Consider the following 21,453-nt stretch of genomic DNA (forward strand, 5'->3'; position numbering starts at 1 on the left):
CCAGGCTCCTCTGTCCATGGGATTTTCCAGGCAAGAATACTGGAGTGGATTGCCATTTCTCTCTCCAGTTTTAATTGTATGTTGCTCAGTTGTATCCAACTCTTTGTGACCCCATGGACTGCAGCACACCAGCTTTCCCTGTCCTTCGTCATTCCTGGAGTTTTCTCAAATTCATGTCCATTAAGTCGGTGATGCCATCCAACCATCTTGTCCTCTGTTGTTGCCTTCTCCCCCTGCCTTTGATCTTTCCCAGCATCAGGGTCTCTTCCAATGAGTTGACTCTTTGCATCAGGTGGCCAAAGTATTGGAGCTTCAGCTTTTTATTGTTTATGCCTATACTTATGCCATTCTGTCCTGATTATGTTGTTTTATAATCTTAAAATCAGATAGTATAAGTCATACAATGTTTTTCTTTTTTTTCAAGATTACCTAGCTATTTCTTTAGGAAAGTAGATTCTATATATCTAATAACAAACATACAAAAGAACTTCAGGTACTAACTCCATTCATACATTGGTGAATACCAAGTGCCCAAATTGAGTCTAGTTAATGCTCTCATTTAGCTGGTTGATGTCAGGAAAGAAATTTTCTTGATAGTTCTTTTTTTAAAAGAACTCTGTAAAAACTATGTAGCATCTTTTAAGTTAAGGCATTAATTAGCTAGTAAAGGACTTAGTGATCCACTCCTGCTTTGCTGTTAGCAGCGACTTCTGTTCTTCCTCTCAGGAGCACACATGAATGGAAGCAATTTTCCTGTGGTATGATCAGGAGGTACATAAACTAGATGGCTGTCTGTATTTTTGTGCTAGAAAGTAATATTTTAAGGACATTTCTGATACACGTTTATAACTAAATGGAAGGTTTTAAAAGCCAGTAGTCCATCATCACTGCCAATTGATATTATCATATCAATATCAATAGACAATAGACTATCAATTGACAACATCACTGCCAATTGGTATTATCATCCTGACAAGTTTCTTTTGTGTTGCACAACAGTTCTTTGTCTTATGGTTCAGCTGTTATAAACAACCATTGAACCCTCAGCATCCAGGGTTTCCAGTATGAGGGGGAAAATAAATTCTAGACTTTAAGTATTGCTACCTTTGGAAGCCATACCTAGGAGTGGAGGGGAGGAGGCATGAGTGCAGTCAAATAAACAGAAAATCATCAGTGTCCTACAGTTCTGAGCTCCTTGTTCTTGCTGAGGCCAGAGAACTTGAAGAGTCCCAAACATCAGCCTGGAAGAGGATGAGCATGAACGTAAGCTTGAACAAGGGCCCCCTGAGGGTATCAGCTGAGTAACTAGGATGTTTAGGGACAGTGATGAAGGTGAAACTATGAAGAAACTGTGATTTTAGGGCATAAGAAAATAATGTCTATGACAGGGCCAAGGCCTAACATGGAAGGCAGGCTCCTAAGAGTTTCTGGCTGCCAGAGGATGGAACCTGGGGCAGCTACCGCACAGGTGGATAAGCAGAAAGAGCAGTGGGTTTTCTTCCATGAGCACTGGGGGTACTGCTGCACTGGGGTCCTTGGGGACCACGTGGAGAAGTACCACTTTGATGTATAGTTAGGAGTGTAACTTAATGCCTATTAAAGCAGAAAAATTATACCTAATATTGACTTAAAAGGTGCAGGTGATTGCAATACCGTTTGGGTTTCAGCAAATTGAAACTCCTCTTGGGGAGTATGAGTGGGAGGACCCTAAACACTTGCAGCTGACTTGTACCCTTTGACTAAAGGGAGACCAAAGTCTTGTTATTCATTCCTAGTATCCCAGGTTCTTCCCCATTTTAGTGAGAATCCATTCCAAACCATCAAAAGCATACGCTGTATAGTAGTGTTGTATGGTAGTGAAAGCAGTGAAAGAGGAGAGTCTCAGTGGGTCCCCTTGTACTGGCATCCTGGAACTGCAGGAGGGTTGCCCACATTCCAGCTGCTGCTGTTGCAGTGATCCCATGCCCTCAGCATAGACCTCTAACAGAAAAGATTGTGACTGATTCCTTGATTTCTAAGTTCCTGGAATCTTTTGAATATCATATATAGAATTTTGAAAAGCTGTTGAGTAAATTAGTGTGTTCACTTGCTGTGAAACAGTCTTCAAGATCTAGAATGAAGTATGTTCAGAGCTATTTTAAATAATAAGCAAGAATATTTATTTACACACAAAAGAGAGCAGGAGTGGCCATGCTTATATTAAACAGAATAAACTTTAAGACAGAAATTGTTACTAGAGACAAAGAAGGACATTTTATAATGATGAAATGGTCAATCTTCAGGAAGATGTAACCATTCTAAATATATGTGGACCTAGCAACAACACCCCAAATACATGAAGCAAAACTGACAGAATAGAGAGAGAGAGAGAAAATTAAAAGCAGTGGTTGGATCGGACTTCCCAGGTGGTCCAGTGGCGAAGAATCTGCCTTCCAATGCAGGGGATGCTGGTTTGATCCCTGGTTGGGGAATTAGGACCCCACATGCCATGGGGCAGCTAAGCCTGTGCACCGCAACTAAGACCTGATGCAACCAAATAAATAAAAATTAAAAAAAACAAACAGTGGTTGGAGATGTTAGTATCCTACATTCAAAATGGATAGAAAAACAAGGCTGAAGATCAGCGAAGAAGCAGAAGACTTGAACAATACTATAAATCAATTGGCATTTACTGTTTTAATTATTACAGTTGGATTTATGCCATTTACTCTTTTTCTATACATCTCATAGATTTTCTGTTTCTCTACTCATTTATTTGCATTATGTGAATTTTTCTAGTGTAACATTTTAATTCCTTTATTGATTTTTCACCATATTTTTTAGTTATTTGCTCTAGGACTTACTATTATATCTTAGCTAATGGAGTCTACTTCAGACTTATACTAATTTAAATCCAGGTAGATATAGAAACATTACTCCTATACAGCTGCATTGCTTCTTCCTTTTTTGTTGTTGTAATTTTTTTTTAACACCAGAAGCATTTTGTATTGAGGTATAGCCAATTAACAATATTGTGGTAGTTTCAGGTGAGTAGCAAAGGGACTCAGCCATATATAGACATGTAACTTCTTTCTTTATTATTGTTATATATGTTACATTTTTTATGTTACAAACCCAACAATATATTTTGTAGCTTATAATAAAGATAATGTATATTTTATATTATTTTATATCCCAAAGAGGCTTAGAAAACAAAGGAAGTCAAATACAGATTTATAGTGTTTGTTATGTTTCTTTTTAAAGAAATTATTTGACTATGCTGGGTCTTAGTTGCAGCACCTTGGATCTTCAGTCTTCTTTGTGGCATGCTGGATTTTAGCTGTGGCATGCAAACTCTTAATTGTAGCATGTGGGATAGTTCCCTGAAACAGAGTGAAGGCACTCAGTCGTGTCCAACTCTTTTCGACCCCATGGACTGTAGCCTGTCAGGCTCCTCCATTCATGGGATTTTCCAGGCAAGAATACTGGAGTGGATTGCCATTTCCTTCTCCAGGGGATCTTCCCAACCCAGGGATCAAACCCAGGTCTCCTGTACCACAGGCAGACTCTTTACCATCTGAGCCACCAGGGAGGCCCCCAGACCAGGGGTCAACCCCAGGCCTCCTGCATTGAGAGTGTGGTGTCTTAGCCACTGGTCCACAGAGAAGTCCTTGTTATGTTACTTTCTTATTTACCATTTCTTATTTTCTTCATTTGTTCCTGTGGATCAAGTTACCATCAAGTTATCATGTTCTTACTCGGTAAAAGTTTGCTCACACACGTATCCTTTGTGCTGTCCTTATCAAATTTATTACTATATGTTATATATATATGTGTGTGTGTATATATATAATGTATACTATATAATGTATAATGCTGTATGTTATTGATCCAACAATAAAATGATATACATTCAGTACCTTTTCAAATCAGCTAAGATGAGAAAGGACAATATATTTTCGTTTCCACTGACTTTTATAATTACACAATTACCTCTGTCATTACTGGAGTGTGTGTGTATATGTGTATGTATTCAAAATGCCATCTGAATTTATTTGCTTTCACCTGAAGAACTTCATTTAATGTTTATTGTAAACTGCATCTGTTCTTAGTTCTCTTTAGTTTTACTTATCTGGGAATGTCTTTGTTTTACCTTCATATTTGAAAGATAGTTTTGCTGGATGTAAGATTGTTGCTTGACAATTTCTCCTTTAAGAATTTTGACTATATTATTTCACTGCTTTCTGGCCTCCACTATTTTGCTGAGAAGTCATTTGTTAATCTTACTGGAATTTCCTTGTTGTCAGTTGTTTTTCTCTTGTTTCTTTCACAGTTTTGTCTTTGAGCATTTTACCATCATGTGACTGGGTGTAGATATCTTTGTGTTTGTCTTATTGGAGTTTTTTGAGCTTCCCAGAGGTATAGATTTGTTTTTTTGTCACATTTGGTAAGTTTCAGCTATTTTTCCTCGAATATTTTTTCTGATACTTTCTTTTCCTCTGATAATCACATTATATCTATTGATATTCTTAATGATGTCCCACATTTCTCTGAGGTGCTGTTAATGTTTCTTTGTACCTCTCTCTCTTTACTTCTTGTTCTCTGTTAATGTTTTCCAGAATGTATAATCTTTATCAATATGTCTTCAAGTTCACTGATTCTTTCTTCTGCCAGAAAGTTCAAATCTGCTATTGATTTTTTCATTCTAGTCATTTTACTTTTCAACCCCAGAATTTACAGTTGGCTTTTCTTTTCTTTTTTTTAATAATTTCTGTCTATTTATACTCTATTTGATGATGAGTTGTCATCATATCTTTCTTTACTTCTCTAAGCATGATTTGCTTTAGTTATTTGAACATATTTTTAATAACTGGTTTGAAGTTTTTGTTATATCTAAAATCTGGATGCTCTCATGGGCAGTTTTGTGGCTTGCATTCCCCCTCTAAATGATATTTGAAATATAGTGCATGTTTTCTTGTTTGTTTGGTGCATATTGTAATTTTTTTCAGTTAAAAATTATTTTTTTATTATTACCTGATTGTATCTCTTCAATAGTTCTTTTCCGGAACTTTTATACTTAGTGCAAGAAAGACAAATACTACTAAAGCACTGATACAGTGCATTTTGTACTGCCTGCTGTTTCATGCATAACAAAAGGGAATATATACATTATATTTTGTTTATCAATTTATCTATTCATCCATTGATAGACATGTGGATTCTAATGGCTTTTTGGCTATTGTGAATAATGTCACTAAGAACATAAGTGTGCACATACTTGTTCAAATCTGTGCTTTCAGATTTTATGGCTATATACCCAGAAGGGAAATTGCTGGATCATATGCTAAGTCTATATTTAACTTTTTGCAGAACTGCCATTCTGTTATCCACAGCAAGTGCATCATTTTCCATTCTCACCAGCAATCAGCAAGGGTTTCAATTTCTCTATATCTTTACCAACACTTGCTATTTTCTGGATTTTTGTTTGTTTTGATAGTAACCTTTCTAATGGGTGTAGGTGGTATCTCATCATTGTTACAATTTGCATTTCCCTAATGATTAGTGATTTTGAGCATCTCTATATGTGCCTGTTGGCTATTTGTATATCTTCTCTGGAGAAACATCTATTCCAATCTTTTCTCCATTTTTGAAATGGATTTTGTTGTTGTTACCTCATGATATTTTTGTTGATACCGAGACATCTTAAGTAATATGTGGTAGCAACTCTAGATGCATATTCTCCTACCCCCCCTCCCCAAACTGCTATTTGTTTATTTGTTTAGTGACTTAGAATACTTTGATAAAGTATGTCACTCCTTAGAGGGAATAGCCTTGGATATATGCACTATTACCCTGGGATGACAGTGGTCATCCAACTGGCAACTGGTAATCTTTGACTGTCTCTTACCCTGATTTCTTTGTTGTCTGCCTCATTGGGTACTACGCCCAGATCTACTAATTGCTGGTTAGTTGCTCTACTGTTGTTGACAATGCTTCAGTGGATAAATTGCTTTACCACCTTATCCTGTTAAATTCAGGCAGATTTACTTGTTGAGAAAAGTTAGTGGGTGGGTTGCTTCTCCAGATGTAGGATCTTCACCCTACATTTATCTTCATGCTTAGGACAGGATGATCAGGGCCTGCCATGCCTAGGGTAGAGTCTCCACCCTAAAAATAGGGACTGAGTGAAGGAAGTGAGCCTCCAACCCAGCTGGATGGATTAACCAGATATTTAATCTCTTCAACTTGAAGTTGGAAGGGGTTGGAAGTGCTGGAGGCCTGTTCTTCTGGTGACTGAGAGCTGAGAGGGGAAGGAGCCCTGTCTTTTGGTCACACCAGCCTGGAGTGGATCTTCTGTCCAGCTGAGCTGCAGCAGGGAGAGAAGTGGGTCTTGGCTCATGTGCTAAAGACTCACTGTTCTTACTGAGATTTTATTTATTTTCATGAAAAAAATGTTTCTTCATTTGCTGTATCCTCTTGGGACAATTTCCAGAGACTTTATTTTATTTTATTTTTACCGCTTTATTTACCAGTTATGGTTGTTTTGCTAGGGAACTATCCATGAGGCTCCTCATACACAGTATTTGAAAGTAGGCTTTATGACCTTTTATTTTTAAATAGACAGCATGTATTTTTTTAGGTACAGGGACATTTCCTTTCTTATAAAAATATTTATTTATTTATTTATTTAGGCTGTGCTGAGTCTTAGTTGTAGCACTCAGGATCTTCAGTCTTTGTTGGGGCATGCAGGATCTTTAGTTGTGTCATGTGGACTCTTGGTTGTGTCATGTGGTGTTTTTTGGTTTTTGTTTTTGACTGTACCTCATGGCATATGGGATCTTAGTTCTCTGACCAGGGATTGAACCTGGGCCTCCTGCATTGGGAATGTGGAGTCTTTAGCCACTAGACCACCAAGAGAGACCCTAAATTTTTTGTTGTTGTTATTTTTAATTTTATATATGTTTGTGTGTGAGCTTCCCTGATGGCTCAGCAGGTAAAGAATCTGCTGTAGTGCAGGAGTTACAGGAGATGCGGGTTCAGTACCTGGGTTGGGAAGATCCCCTGCAGGAGGGCATGACAACTCACTCCAGCATTTTTGTCTGGAAAATCCCATGGACAAAGGAGCCTGGCGGGCTACAGTCCATGGGGTCACAAAGCAGCAGACTCGACTGAAGCACCTGAGCATGCATGCATGTTGGTATGTATGTCACCTGATGAGCTGGTAGTCTTCCTTTAATGAGGTAAATGCACATGAATGACTGATTTTTAAATTGTATTTTTATTGAAGTATAGTTGATGTACAATATTAGTTTACATGTGTACAACAGTGATTCACAAAATTTTTTTTATTTTAAATGGGTGCATAGTATTCTTTTTTAAAAAAACATCGAAATAAAATTGATGTATAACATTATATTAGTTTCAGTTGTACTGCATAATTATTTGATATATGTATACACTGTGAAATGATCACCACAATAAGTCTAGTTAACATTTATCACCACACGTGGTAACAGTTTTCCCCTGATAAGACTCTCTAAGATCTACTGTTAGCAACATTCATATACAATGTAGTATTATCAACTATAGTCACCATGCTATACATTGTGTCCCTAGGACTTATTTATTTTATGGCTGGAATTTTGTACCATTTGACCCCCTTCACCCATTTCCCCTACCCCTTGCCTATGGCCATCACCAATCTTTTCTTTGTATATATGAGTTTGGTTTTGTTAAAATTTTTAAAAATCCTAGTGTAGTTGATTTATAATATTATATTAATTTCAAGCGTTCAGCAGATTAGTTCAGTTTTATATATGTGTGTATTTTTCAGATTATTTTACATTATATTACATAAAAAGATTATTGCATGTACTTATAATTACATAAAGTTATTACAAGATATTGAATATTATTCTCTGTTATACTGTAAATTCTTGTTGCTTATCTGTTTTATATATAGTAATGTGTATCTGTTAATCCCATACTCCTTGTTTATCTGCCCCTCCCTTTCCTCTTTGGTAACCATCAGTTTGTTTTCTACTCTATGAGTCTGTTTCTGTTTTGTTTATAGATTCATTTGTATTATTTTTAGATTCCACATGTAAGTGATACTGTATATTTGTTTGTCTTTCTCTATCTGACTTACTTCACTTAATATGATAATCTCTAGGCCCATGCATTGCTGCTAATGGCAATATTTTATTCTTTTTAATGGCTGAGTAATATTCCATACACAAACACATGTATTCCCATACACCGCACATCTTTATCCGCACATCTGTTGATGGACACTTAGGTTGCTTTCATGTCTTGGCTATTGTAAATAGTGCTGCTGTGAACATTGGGGTGAGTGTATCTTTTCAGATTAGAGTTTACCTCTTTCTCAGTATATACAAAGAATAGGATTGCTGGATCATATGATAGCTCTATTTTTAGTTCTTTAAGGAATTGCCATACTGTTTCCCATAGTGGCTGTACCAATTTACATTCCCACCAACAGTGTAGGAGAGTTCTCTTTTCTCCACATCCTTTCTAGCATTTACTGTTTATAGACTTTTTGATGATAACCATTATGACTGGTTTGAGGCAATACTTCATTGTGGTTTTGACTTGAATTTCTCTAATAATTAGTGATGTTGGGCATCTTTTCATGTGCATGTTAGCCATCTGTATGTCTTCTTTGGAGAAATGTCTATTTAGATTTTCTGCCCATTTTTTGATTAGGTTGTTTTTTGATACTGAATTGTATAAGCTGTATATTTTGGATATCAGTCTTTTTTTGGTTGTATCATTTGCAAATATTTTCTCCCATTCCATAGGTTGTCTTTTTGTTTTGTTGATGGTTTCCTTTCCTGTGCAAAAGTTTTTAAGTTTGCTTCAGTACAGTTTGTTTATTTTTGCTTTTATTTCTTTTGCCTTGGGAGCCTGAGCCAAGAAACTATTTTTACAATTTATATCAGAGAATGTTTTGTCTCTGTTCTCTTTTAGGAGTTTTATGGTTTCATGTCTTGTATTTAGGTCTTTAAAGCTTTTTTTTTATTTTTAAAAAAAATTTTGGTCATGCTACACAGCATGTGGGATCCTATTTCTCTGATCAGGGATTGAACCCACACTGCCTGTGTTGAAAGCAGAGTCTTAACCACTGGACCACCAGGGAAATCTCTTTAAGCCATTTTGAGTTTATATTTTGTATATCTTTAAGCCATTTTGAGTTTATATTTTGTATATGATGTGAGGGAGTTGAAAGGTTGTTTGCCGAATCACGAAAAGACGTTGGGATTCTTGGCCTCCGGAGAAGAATTCAATCCGGTGCCAGAGACGAGGCTTGATTGCTAAGAGCTTTTGTGTAATAAAGTTTATTAAAATATAAAAGGGATAGAGAAAGCTTCTGACATAGGCATCAGAAGGGGGCAGAAAGAGTACCCCCTTGCTAGTGTTAGCAGTGGAGTTATATACTCTAAGATAACAGGATTAGCCAGAAGGTTTAATCCAGAGACTGTCTTTCAGGCAGGATACATTATTGTTATAATCCTTGTAAAGACACACCTACTCCCATAATTTACATTTTAAGATAACAGAATTAGCCAGAAAGTTTAATCCAGAGACTGTCCTCAGGTGGGATACATTACTGTTATATAATCCTAAGGAATGTAGAGAGAAAAGAAAAAGTTTGTCCTTTCTTCCTCCTTCAGAATTCCAGAACCCTCTTTCCTTGGGGACCCCTAGACTTCTTATCAACCTGCCTAGGAAATGACTCTCTCAGAGTGTTTTACTTTCATTGATTTATGTGAGGCTGTCCAGCTTTTCCGGAGAAGGCAATGGCACCCCACTCCAGTACTCTTGCCTGGAAAATCCCATGGACGGAGGAGCCTAGTAGGCTACAGTCCATGGGGTCGCTAAGAGTCGGACACGACTGAGCAACTTCACTTTCACTTTTCCCTTTCATGCACTGGAGAAGGAAATGGCAACCCACTCCAGTATTCTTGCCTGGAGAATCCCAGGGAAGGGGGAGCCTGGTAGGCTGCCGTCTATGGGGTCGCACAGAGTCGGACACGACTGAAGCGACTTAGCAGCAGCAGCAGCAGTCCAGCTTTTCAAGCACAATTTGCTGAAGAGCATGTCTTTTCTTCATTGTATATTCTTGCCTCATCCTTAGTTGAAGATTAATTGACCCTAAGTCTATGGGTTTAATTCTGGACTCCCTGTCCTGTTTCATTGGTCTATCTGTTTTTGTGCCAGAACCATAGTTACAGTAACCATGTCTTAGTTACTGTAGCTTTGTAGTATTGTCTGAAGTCTGGGAGGATTATGACTACAGCTTAGTTTTTTTTCTTCACGATTGCTTTGACAATTCTGTCTTTTTCTCTTTCTTTCTTTAAGATTTCACCTGTAAGTAAGGACATGCTCTAAAATAGCTACAGCACTTTTGGGAAATTCAACCAGGATTCTGTATTAATAGTTGATAGCTGTTCTGCAGTGTTCACTGCAGGGCATTCTTAGGCTCAGCTATATTTTCGGACATGTAGGACACCATGGGCCACATTCATATCAGGCACATTCAGAAGGACATGGGACAGGAGAGGCAGAGGCAGAGCTATCAGGTGCTATTTGAGGGTTTGGTTTAAGGGCTTAGAGGCAGAACTGCAGCAGGCGGTGCTCAACTGCCCATCCTTACAAGTCTTATGCCTCCCAGTGTAAAGCTATAGATGCAGAACTCCCAGGCCTTCGAAGAGCTGTGCCTGTTCCCAGAGGTATTGCACTAAGGGGAAGCTCAAGTGATAATTTCCAGCAGGTGTTCACACACCTCCAGTTAGGTGCCATTTGCCCATCAGGGGTCATTTTTGCCCTATTATCCCTCAAAAAGTGGACCATAAGTCACATTCTCATGTAGTAAGTGAAGAGGTTTTGTTACTCTGTTATCTACAGCAGTCCAACTGGTTTTGCCAGTTACGCTATGCTGTCCTCTATAGCAGCCTTTTTTCCATCATATCATGTGTTGTGTTTAGTCACATCTCTTTTAATTTCCTGTCATCTGCAACAGTTGTCTTTCATGACATTGCCAGTTTCAACGAGTACAGGCCAGCTGATGTATGGACCATTTCACAGTTTCCTTGTGCTTAGATCAGGTGATGCACTCTGGTAGGAGCTCTGAAGACATCATGCTGTGCCCTTCTTGGTACACCCACAGGAGGACACAGTTTAGCTTGTCCCGCTGGTGATTGTGTTAAACTTGACTTTGACCATTTGGTTAAGGTGGTATTCATCAGAGTCTTGCACGCTGTGCGTGCAAACTGCTTCAGTCATGTCTGACTCTTTATGACCCTATGGACTGTAGCCCGTCAGGCTCCTCTGTCCATGGGGGTCTCCAGGCAAGAATGCTGGAGTGGGTTGCCATTCCCTTCTCCAGGGGATCTTCCCCACCCAGGGATCAAACCCACATCTCTTATGTCTCCTGCATTGGCAAGCAAGTTCTTTACCACTGGTGCCACCTGGGGAGCCCAAGGATAACTTGATCTCCTGTGATTATAAAACTGGTGGAGGTGATCCATGGAGACTATGTGACAATCCTATCCCTCAACAATCTTTCGTTCACCCATTTTAGTATCCATTGATGGTTCTTGCCTGAATAAGTTTTTACTGTGATGTTGCCAGATGGTGCTATTTGAACTAGACCATTCCTTCTACTTTATCATTACTTATTGGTCTCAATTTTTTTAAGGTACTTTTTAAATACCTAGAGCTCTGCTTCTCAGTGAAACAGGTTGGCTTCCTATGTTCATTATACCAAATTACTCAAAATTAAAACATCCAAATAGAATTAGGTATTTTAATCTGAAGTGATAAAAGCCTCTTGGACTAGGAGCATTTTGACATACCTGAAGAAGGACAGAAGGAGGGATGGATGTAACGAGGGCCTGGACAGCTGCTCCCGTCTCTGCCTGCCCGGGCGTGCATGGGAACATAGGAGGGTAATCTAAGAAAGTAAAGAGAAAGCGCTGTGTACAGTGTCAGTCACTGAGTGAGTGTAAGTGTCTGCTTTCAGCCATTTTCACATGGTTTCAAAAAGAGCCATGTCAGAAAGCTTCTACATTATGAACATTGAGTAACCTGTTTAAGTAGCAAGTTGTTAAACCCTATGCTAGTAAAATTATCATATACATGGGTTTCTGTAAATGCATGAGAGAATTGTACTTTGAAGATCAAATCTCACTTGAAATCAATGTATAAAATGTTACTCCAAAGAATATTTGTCACTAGGGGACATGTTGAGCTGAAAAACCCTACAGTTTATAAAGATTTTATTTGTTTGGATTGGCTTCCTCTTTTCAGTATGTAGCTTGTAAGCCTCTCGCTTCATACTTTCCTGACACATGTATCTCACTCTTTACAGGTACCTCCTACTTAACAGACATTGTATGGTGGGCAGGAACAATTGCAAGTAAGTACTCTTTTTGGTGAAAAGCTTGGCCTTTTGTACGATCAGCCATTTGTCTGGCAGGGCTGGGTGGAGGTGGTGGGTTGAGCTTAGCTTGTTCTCTGGAATGAGGACCAAGAGGGTGGGGAGCAATGGAGGGAGAGGGTAGAGGTTCCTGCTGCCTGAAATTAGCCCTAAATTTTGTGCAGGTCAGATTGCCCTGGGTCTGAAGAAATTAAAGAAGCTCTTGCTTGGGTTGAGCTTAGCTTGTTCTCTGGAATGAGGACCAAGAGGGTGGGGAGCAATGGAGGGAGAGGGTAGAGGTTCCTGCTGCCTGAAATTAGCCCTAAATTTTGTGCAGGTCAGATTGCCCTGGGTCTGAAGAAATTAAAGAAGCTCTTGCTTCCTCATCTGTTGTTAGCCTGTGGGCATTTGGTGAACTTTTGCTCAACGTCATTGGTTTTACAAAGGAGAGTTTCTTCACTCAGCCTTAGCAGAGGTCATGTGTTATAAAATTGCAGTTCAGAACTTTAAATATGTAAAGAAAAATTTTGTTAGATATTTCAGATACATCTTGAGGTCTATTTGTCACACGTCTTTAGGCAAGAAATTTTCTGGCAGATGTTGCTTTATTGAAGAACTCATGTTTAAGCTTTATCTTGATGCAGCCTCAGACACAGTCCTGTGCAGGCAATAGTGTTTCCACTGGATGTGCCAGCAGTGTGTCGCTGGAATTGTATCCCAGGCCCCTTGAAGGGACATGGAAAGCTCTATATGATCTGTCTTAAAACAGGGATATGTTAAGAAGAAAGTGGAAATACACTTTTATTGCATCCACTGTCAATCACTGTTGGTTAAGTTGGGAATTTTCATAGCAAGTTGAAGCTACTCGCTTGACTAATTGGGCCAGTGATAGATACTACTGGGCCTTCTGTCCTTTGCCCTCAGGACTCTTAAACATGCAAACAGTGTCCCATATATCCTTCCTCACCTGGAATGGAAAAGAAGCCCTTTCAGAGCACAGTCTTGCAAAATTCAACTCTGTGATGATGCTCCAAGAGAGTTTTGTAATTGCAGTGATATCCTTGTGATTCTCTTGACAGTGGCTGTTGGCCAGATTGGAAACTTCCTGGCTTACACAGCGGTCCCCACGGTCCTGGTGACTCCTCTTGGTGCCCTTGGAGTGCCATTTGGGTGAGAACTGGGATTCTGTGTTTGGGTTTTTAATGTAGTTTAGGTATAAGAAAACTTTTCATTTTAAATGTTTTTGTTAAAATAATAAAAGTAACTGAAGTTAGGTCTTTAATATTGCACTGCTGGGCTTAATTTTATCCCTTCAGATTTAGTTGTGAGAATTAACCTTCTCTTAGACATTTGCTTTAGTATATTTCACATTCTAACTTATTCATGATTACCAACATGATGCTATTACTGTCCTGGTCTTTCTCTGGAGGACTTCCTAGAGATTGGAATCATCCTAGCTCCTTGGCAAGTGATTCTGAGAAATCAGTAAGCAAAACTGTCAGTTGGTGTTTTATTTGGTGTTTTATTTACCATCTCCTACTGGATGCTAGGCAGTCCCCTAACTCAGGAAGTTATGGAGGTTGGGATAAATGACACCTGGGCTCCAGTGAGTATGAAAAGGATTCGTTACTCACAACAGTCAATAGTAAATGTATCATTCAAGGAAAATGGCTCTGGTTTGATCTGGAGTAGAACAGGAATAATGCAGGGCTTTGAGTTTTTATTACAGTCAGGAGATAAGCCAGGTAGAGAGTTCCATGCTCAGGCTAGGGTTTGCATGCTTTGAAATTTTAGTGCCAAGGAACTGAGTATGCTGGGGCCTAACATTATAAGCTCTCCTTTTTATGAGGTTGTCCAGATATGGGACAAAAGGGAAAAGAGAGGATTGGGAACATGAAAGCTACCAGCCACCACAAACGGAGTCTTTCTCTTTTGAAAATGATTTTGTGAGACAGTTATTAAATATATTAACACAGGATCCCCAACCCCCATGCCACGGACTGGTAGCAGTCCTTGGCCTGTTAGGAACCTGGCTGCATAGCACAAGGTATGCAATGAGCGAGCAAGTGAAGCTTCATATGCTGCACCCCACGGCTCCCCATGACTTGCATTACCACCTGCACCATCCTACCTATCACTCCCATTATTGCCTGAACCATCATTCCCCAGCCCACCACCCACCCCCATCCATCGAAAAATTGTCTTCCATGAAACCGGTCCTTGGTGTTAAAAAGGTTGAGGACTGCTGTATTAACACATATCCTTTTGTGAACCTATTTATATTATTTTACCTTTGAAGAAATTGTTAATAAACAGAGATAAAATAGAAGTGAAATAGAATCCAAGTTTCTAACTCATTGATATATTTGTATTCTGCTGTGTTCCAGACAGAGCTACAGATACTTGTGGAGAAATGTATCTGTGATAGATGTAGTTAATTTAAAGTCACTTAGGCTGTAAGGTTCTGTGGCCTAAAAAATACAAATGCATTTTCCAACATGTCAACATTTAAAAATGCATTTGTAGTATATTTTTCTAATGCAAACATATTCTTAGTATTACATGTGGCTTAATGTCACTTTTCATTTTGGATGACCCTGAAAAGCTTGGATTACATGAGTGGTGCTATTATTGGGGAATCACTACTTCAGCTTTTCAGAGCCCAGCCTCACTCTCTGTTTCCTGAAAAATAATCAGGCAAATAAACAACCCAACTATGTGATCTTTGCGTATTTAAGGTGCATATATTAAAATACGTTGCTTCATTAATTTCCAAAGAACTATTCTTACGGACTTTGATAATTAGGTCTGCTAACCAGAAATGTTCACTACTCCAAGTCTTCAGGAGATGTTTCCCAAAGAAGTGTGTGAAATGGCATTCTGGATGAAAAGAGTACTTTCAAATCAGGATCCCAATAAAAGGTTTTTTAAAAATAAGAAAACTAAAATTAATTTGGAAAAACCAAATATATCAATATATAGGTACGTATGTATATATATATTTTAAAAGCAGTTCTATTTTTGTTAATGGAATGAGGTTGCTAGAATTATATAGAAATAGAAATGAAAGAATGTGGCACTGGCAAAAAAGATGTCTATCAGTGAAATAGAATAGAGAGCCCCCAAAGAGAAAAAGATATATTATGCCAATACTAACCATAAGACAGTTGGAGAGGCTGTGGATCAGATGAAATAGATTATAAAACAAAACAAATGTAAATGTAAAAGCTAAAATTGTAGAACTCTTAGAAGAAAACAGATATAAATCTTTGTAATCTTGGATTAGGCAGTGGTTTCTTAGATAAGAGACAACCTACACATGGGCATCACCAGAGGGTCAATACCGAAATCAGATTGATTGTATTCTTTGCAGCTGAAAATGGAGAAGCTCTATACAGTCAGCAAAAACAAGACTGGGAGTTGACTGTGGCTCAGATCATGAACTCCTTATTGCCAAATTCAGACTTAAATTAAAGAAAGTAGGGAAAATCACAAGACCATTCAGGTATGACCTAAATCAAATCCCTTATGATTATACAATGGAAGTAAGAAATAGATTTAAAGGACTAGATCTGATAGACAGAGTGTCTGAAGAACTATGGATGGAGGTTCCTGACATACAGGAGGCGGTGATCAAGACCATCCCCAAGAAAAAGAAATGCAAAAAGGCAAAATGGTTGTCTGAGGAAGCCTTACAAATAGCTGTGAAAAGGAGAGAAGCGAAAAGCAAAGGAGAAAAGGAAAGCTATTCCCATCTGAATGCAGAGTTCCAAAGAATAGCAAGGAGAGATAAGAAAGCCTTCCTCAGTGATCAACGCAAAGAAATAGAGGAAAACAATAGAATAGGAAAGACTAGAGATCTCTTCAAGAGAATTAGAGTTACCAAGGGAAAATTCATGCAAAAATGGGCTCAATAAAGGACAGAAATGGTATGGACCTAACAGAAGCAGAAGATAATTAAGAAGAGGTGGCAAGAATACACAGAAGGCCTCTCCGAAAAAGGTCTTAATGACCCAGATAACCACAATGGTGTGGTCACTCACCTAGAGCCAGACATCCTGGAATGTGAAGTCAAGTGGGCCTTAGAAATCATCACTATGAACAAAGTTAATGGAGGTGATGGAATTCCAGCTGAGCTGTTTCAAATCCGAAATGATGATGTTGTTAAAGTGCTGCACTCAGTATGCCAGCAAATTTGGAAAACTCAGCAGTGGCCACAGGACTGGAAAAGGTCAGTTTTCATTCCAGTCCCAAAGAAGGGGAGTGCCAAAGAATGTTCGAACTACCACACAATTGCACTCGTTTCACACACTAGCAAAGTAATGCTCAAAATTCTTGAAGCTGGGCTTCAACAGTATGTGAACTGAGAACTTCCAGATGTTCAAGCTGGATTTCGAAAAGGCAGAGGAACCAGAGATCAACTTGCCAACATCTGCTGGATCATAGAAAAAGCAAGAGAATTCCAGAAAAACATCTACTTCTGCTTCATTGACTACGCCAAAGCCTTTGAATGTGTGGATCACAACAAACAGTGGAAAATTCTTCAAGAGTTGGGAATACCAGACCACCTTACCTGCCTCCTGCAAAACATGTATGCAGGTCAAGAAGCAACAGTTAGAACCGTCATGGAACAATGGACTGGTTCAAAATTGGGAAAGGAGTACATCAAGGCTATATATTGTTATCCTGCTTGTTTAAGTTCTATGCAGAATACATCATGCGAAATGCTGGACTGGATGAATCACCAGCTGAAATGAAGACTGCTGGGAGAAATATCCATAACTGCAGATATGCAAGTGACACCACCCTTATGGCAGAAAGTGAAGAGGAACTAAAGAGCCTTTTGAAGGTGAAAATGGAGAGTGAAAAAGTGGGCTTAAAACTCAACATTCAAAAAACAATGATCATGGCATCTGTTCCCATTACTTCAAGGCAAATAGATGTGGAAACAATGGAAACAGTGACAGACTTTATTTTGTTGGCTCCATAATCACTGAGAAAGGTGACTGCAGTGTGAAATTAATTAATTTAATTTAATTAATAATAATAAAAGGTGACGCTTGCTCCTTGGAAGAAAAGCTATGCCAAACATAGACAGCGTATTAAAAAGCACAGACATTACTTTGCTGACAAAGGTCTGTATAGTCAAAGCTATTGTTTTTCCATTAGTCATGTATGGATGTGATGGTTGGACCATCAAAAAGGCTGGGAGCCAAAGAATTGATGCTTTTGAACTGTGGTGTTGGAGAAGATTCTTGAGGTCTGTATAGTCAAAGCTATTGTTTTTCCATTAGTCATGTATGGATGTGAGGGTTGGACCATCAAAAAGGCTGGGAGCCAAAGAATTGATGCTTTTGAACTGTGGTGTTGGAGAAGATTCTTGAGAGTCCCTTGGACTGCAAGGAGATCCAACCAGTCTATCCTAAAGGAAATCAGTCCTGAACATTCATGGAAGGACTGATGCTGAAGCTCCAATACTTTGGCCACCTGATGCGAAGAACTGACTCATTGGAAAAGACCCTGATGCTGGGAAAGACTGAAGGCAGGAGGAGAAGGGGATGACAGAGGATGAGATGGTTGGATGGCATCACCGACTTGATGGACATGAGTGTGAGCAGTCTCTTATAGTTGGTGATGGACAGAGAAGCCTGGTGGAGAAGATGCAGTCCACTGGGTTGCAGAGTCAGACACAACTGAGCAACTAAACTGAACTGAACTGAAAGCACAAGCAACAAAAGAAAAATAGATAAACTGGACATCATAATAATTAGAAGCTTTTGTGATTTAAAGGATAACATCAAGAAAATGAAAATTCAGGGAAAAAAAGGGTGATGTCAGAAAACATCTCGCTACAAAAATCAACAATCAGCTATCCATAAAGAATAGCAGCCCTGGGAGAGCTCTGGAGTCTACTTAAGAAAATTTAGTGATACATTGGAACCAAAACCCTGAGAATAATTGCACCAAAAAAGGAAGGAGGGTGTTTTCATTTTGGTGGCATTATCCTTTCCCCAAAGTTGGCTTTGCTCAGTGCCATGAGGGAAGTTCTCAGCTAGGAAGTGTTGTTCCCCTAGCCAGGAAATGAAGAATGGAGTAAGTAACCAGTTTTCCCAAGACTTTCAGAGCACCACAAGAAAGTCTCACCTAGACTGGAAAAACAGAAGTGTCTTAAGATGGCTAGGAACAAGGAAGAAAGGCAAGAGACATCATTGGCAGCCATACAGTAGGAGTGATTATGGTTTGCCTTTGTGAGTGCAAGACACTAGCCTGTATCCCCACAGCTGACTATCACCACCATGTGCTTCCTTGAAGCTAGCCCCTTCTGCTGTGCCTTGCCACATTGCAGGCCTCCTCTGCAATAATCATGTTGGGAGTGGGTGGACTGGCAGCCCAGGAAAGCACTCTGAGAGCCAGCCCTCTACAGGTACATGTTAGTCTGGATTGGGCCCTGTAGGCATTTATGTATATAAATTTCTCTCTGTGTACCTATTTAACTGAATCCTAAATGCTTTGGCATGTTGTTGCTTCATTTTTATTCATTTCAAAGTGATTTCTAATTTCCCTTGTGATTTCTTTACTGATCCATCGATCATTGAGTAGTAAGTCTTCCCTTACCCATAAAGTCTGGAAAAGGTGACTGCTTCTTCAAATGTGCAGACATCTATGCAAAGCTATAGGAATCACAAAGAGTCAGAAGACATGACTCCACCAAAAGAACCTCCAGTAACACCCAAAGAAATGAAGATCGTGAATTTCCTAACAAATAATTCACAGTAATTGTGCTGAAGATTCTTAGCTTCAAAATAACAAATAAACATTTAATAATTATTTTCCTATCAGGAAAATAGTACAAGAACAAAATGAAAAGTTTAATGAAGAGACAGAAAATATAAAGAAGAACCGAACAGAAATTTTAGAGCTAATGAATGAAATGACAGAACTGAAGAATTCAATAGAGAGCTTTAACAGCAGACAGCCAAACAGAAAAATCAGTAAGCTTGAAGACAGATCAATTGAAATTATCCAATGTGAGGAACAAAAAGCAAAAAGAATGAAAAAGAATGAAGAAAGCTTGTAGGATTTAAATGACATCATTAAGAGAAACAATGTAGGCTTCATTGGAATCCCAGGAAAAGAAGCAAAGAGAAAGGAGTAGAAAACTTATGTAAAGAAATAGTGGCTGAGACCCTCCCAAACATGGGGAGAGATTTGGACATCCAGGTTTTTGAAGGTCATAGGTTTCGTTAAAATTTCTGTCGAAAATGATCTTGTTCAATACACATAATAAAGGTATCTAAAATTAAAGTCAAAGAGAGAATTTTAAAAGAAACAAGGGAAAAAAATTCATAGAAGGAAACCCTCATAAGACTATCAGTGGATTTCTGAGCAGAGATCTTTCAGGCCAGGAGAAAAGAGGATGATACATTTGATGTGCTGAAAGGAAGAAACTGTCAGTCAAGATTACTATACCCAGAAAAGTTACCTTTCAGAAATAAGGGTGAGAAAAAGTCTTTTTCTAACAAATAGTAGCTGAGAGAGTTTATCACCACTAAACTTGTCTATAAGAAATATCTAAAGGAGTTTTTCAAGCTGAAATGAAAGAACACTGGTTAGTAACATAGAAATATATGAGAATATGCAGCACACTGGCAAAGGTAAGCATGTAGCCAGATTCAGAATACTCTAATACTGTTGTAGGGTGATGTGTTAGCTACCTAACTCTAGTGTAAAGGTTGAAGGATAGAAGTCCTAAAAAGAGCCATAGCTACAACACTGTATTAATGGATACTCAGTAGAAAAACATGTAAATTGTGGCATAAAAAATATGAAAAGGAGGGAGTCAAAGGTTAGACCTATGTGCAACAGAAGTTAAATTGTTGTCAGTGTTAAATAGACTGTTATATGTTTAAGATGTTTTAATGTAAGCCTCATGGTAACCACAGAACAACCTTCAGTAGATTCACAAACAAGAGAAGGGAATCAACACATACCATTATGGAAAATCATTAATTCACAGAGGAAGGCAGCAAGGGAGAAGGAAGGGTACAAGTGAACTTCAGGAAGCCAGAAAACAGTTAATAAGATGATATTGATAAGTTATTACCTATCAACAACTACTGAGTATGATTGGATTGATTTCTCTAATTAAAACACATAGAGTGGGCTTCCCAGGTGGCTCAGTGGTAAAGAATCTGCCAATGTTGGATACATGGGTTTGATCCCTGGTCTAGTAAGATCCCATCTGCCATGGATCAGCTAAGCCCATGTGCCACAACTATAGAGCCTGTGCTCTAAAGCCTAGGAACTGCAACTACTGAGCCCATGAGCTACAAGTACTGAAGCCTGAGCACCCTAGAACCTGTGCTCCACAAAAAGAGAAGCTACTGCATTGTGAACCCATGCACTGCAGCTAGAGAGTAGCCCCTGCTCACTGAAACTTGAGAAAAGCCTGCACAGCAAGGAAGACTCAGCACAGTCTAAATAAATAAATAAATAAAATAATTAAAAAAACCACATAGAGTGGTTAGGTTGATTAAAATATAAGACCCTACTATATGCTTCCTACAAGAGACTCACTTCAGTTTTAAGGAAACACATACTCTCAGAGTAAAGTGATGGAAAAAGATCTGTGCCAGTGGAAACCAAAAGAGAGCAGGAGTAGCTATACTTATATCAGACAAAGCAGAATTTAATCTGAAAACTGTAACAAAAGACTGTTAGATAATGAAGAGGTCATTACATAATGAAAAAGTGGTCAGTTCCTCAAAAAATGTTAGTATCATAAATATATTCACACCCAGCATCAGAGTACATAAATATATTAAGAAGGTACTAAAAAGCTGAGGGGAGAAATAGACAACAATACAATAATGGTAAAGGATTTCAGTACCACACTTTCATAATGGATAGATCATCCAGATGAGAAATCAAGAAAACAGTGGACTTGAACCCTATATTAGAGCAACCTAACATATACAGAAGAACTATCCAAAAACAATCTTAATGACCCATATAACCACCATGGTGTGATC

General features: G+C 38.6%; 1 protein-coding gene across 1 annotated transcript in view; it reads left to right on the plus strand.

The window, feature by feature from the left end:
* NIPA1 (NIPA magnesium transporter 1) overlaps nucleotides 1-21,453 on the plus strand; it is a 50,169-nt gene that overhangs the window by 8,226 nt on the left and 20,490 nt on the right. The window contains exons 2-3 of the mRNA XM_081583120.1: nucleotides 12,374-12,421; nucleotides 13,501-13,591. Coding sequence (XP_081439246.1) covers nucleotides 12,374-12,421; nucleotides 13,501-13,591 — 139 coding nt within the window. The remainder of the gene's footprint in view (nucleotides 1-12,373; nucleotides 12,422-13,500; nucleotides 13,592-21,453) is intronic.

Source organism: Giraffa tippelskirchi, chromosome 3, assembly GCF_054371585.1.
Source record: "Giraffa tippelskirchi isolate mGirTip1 chromosome 3, T2T-mGirTip1v1.2.pri, whole genome shotgun sequence".
Taxonomy (NCBI): Eukaryota; Metazoa; Chordata; class Mammalia; order Artiodactyla; family Giraffidae; genus Giraffa; species Giraffa tippelskirchi.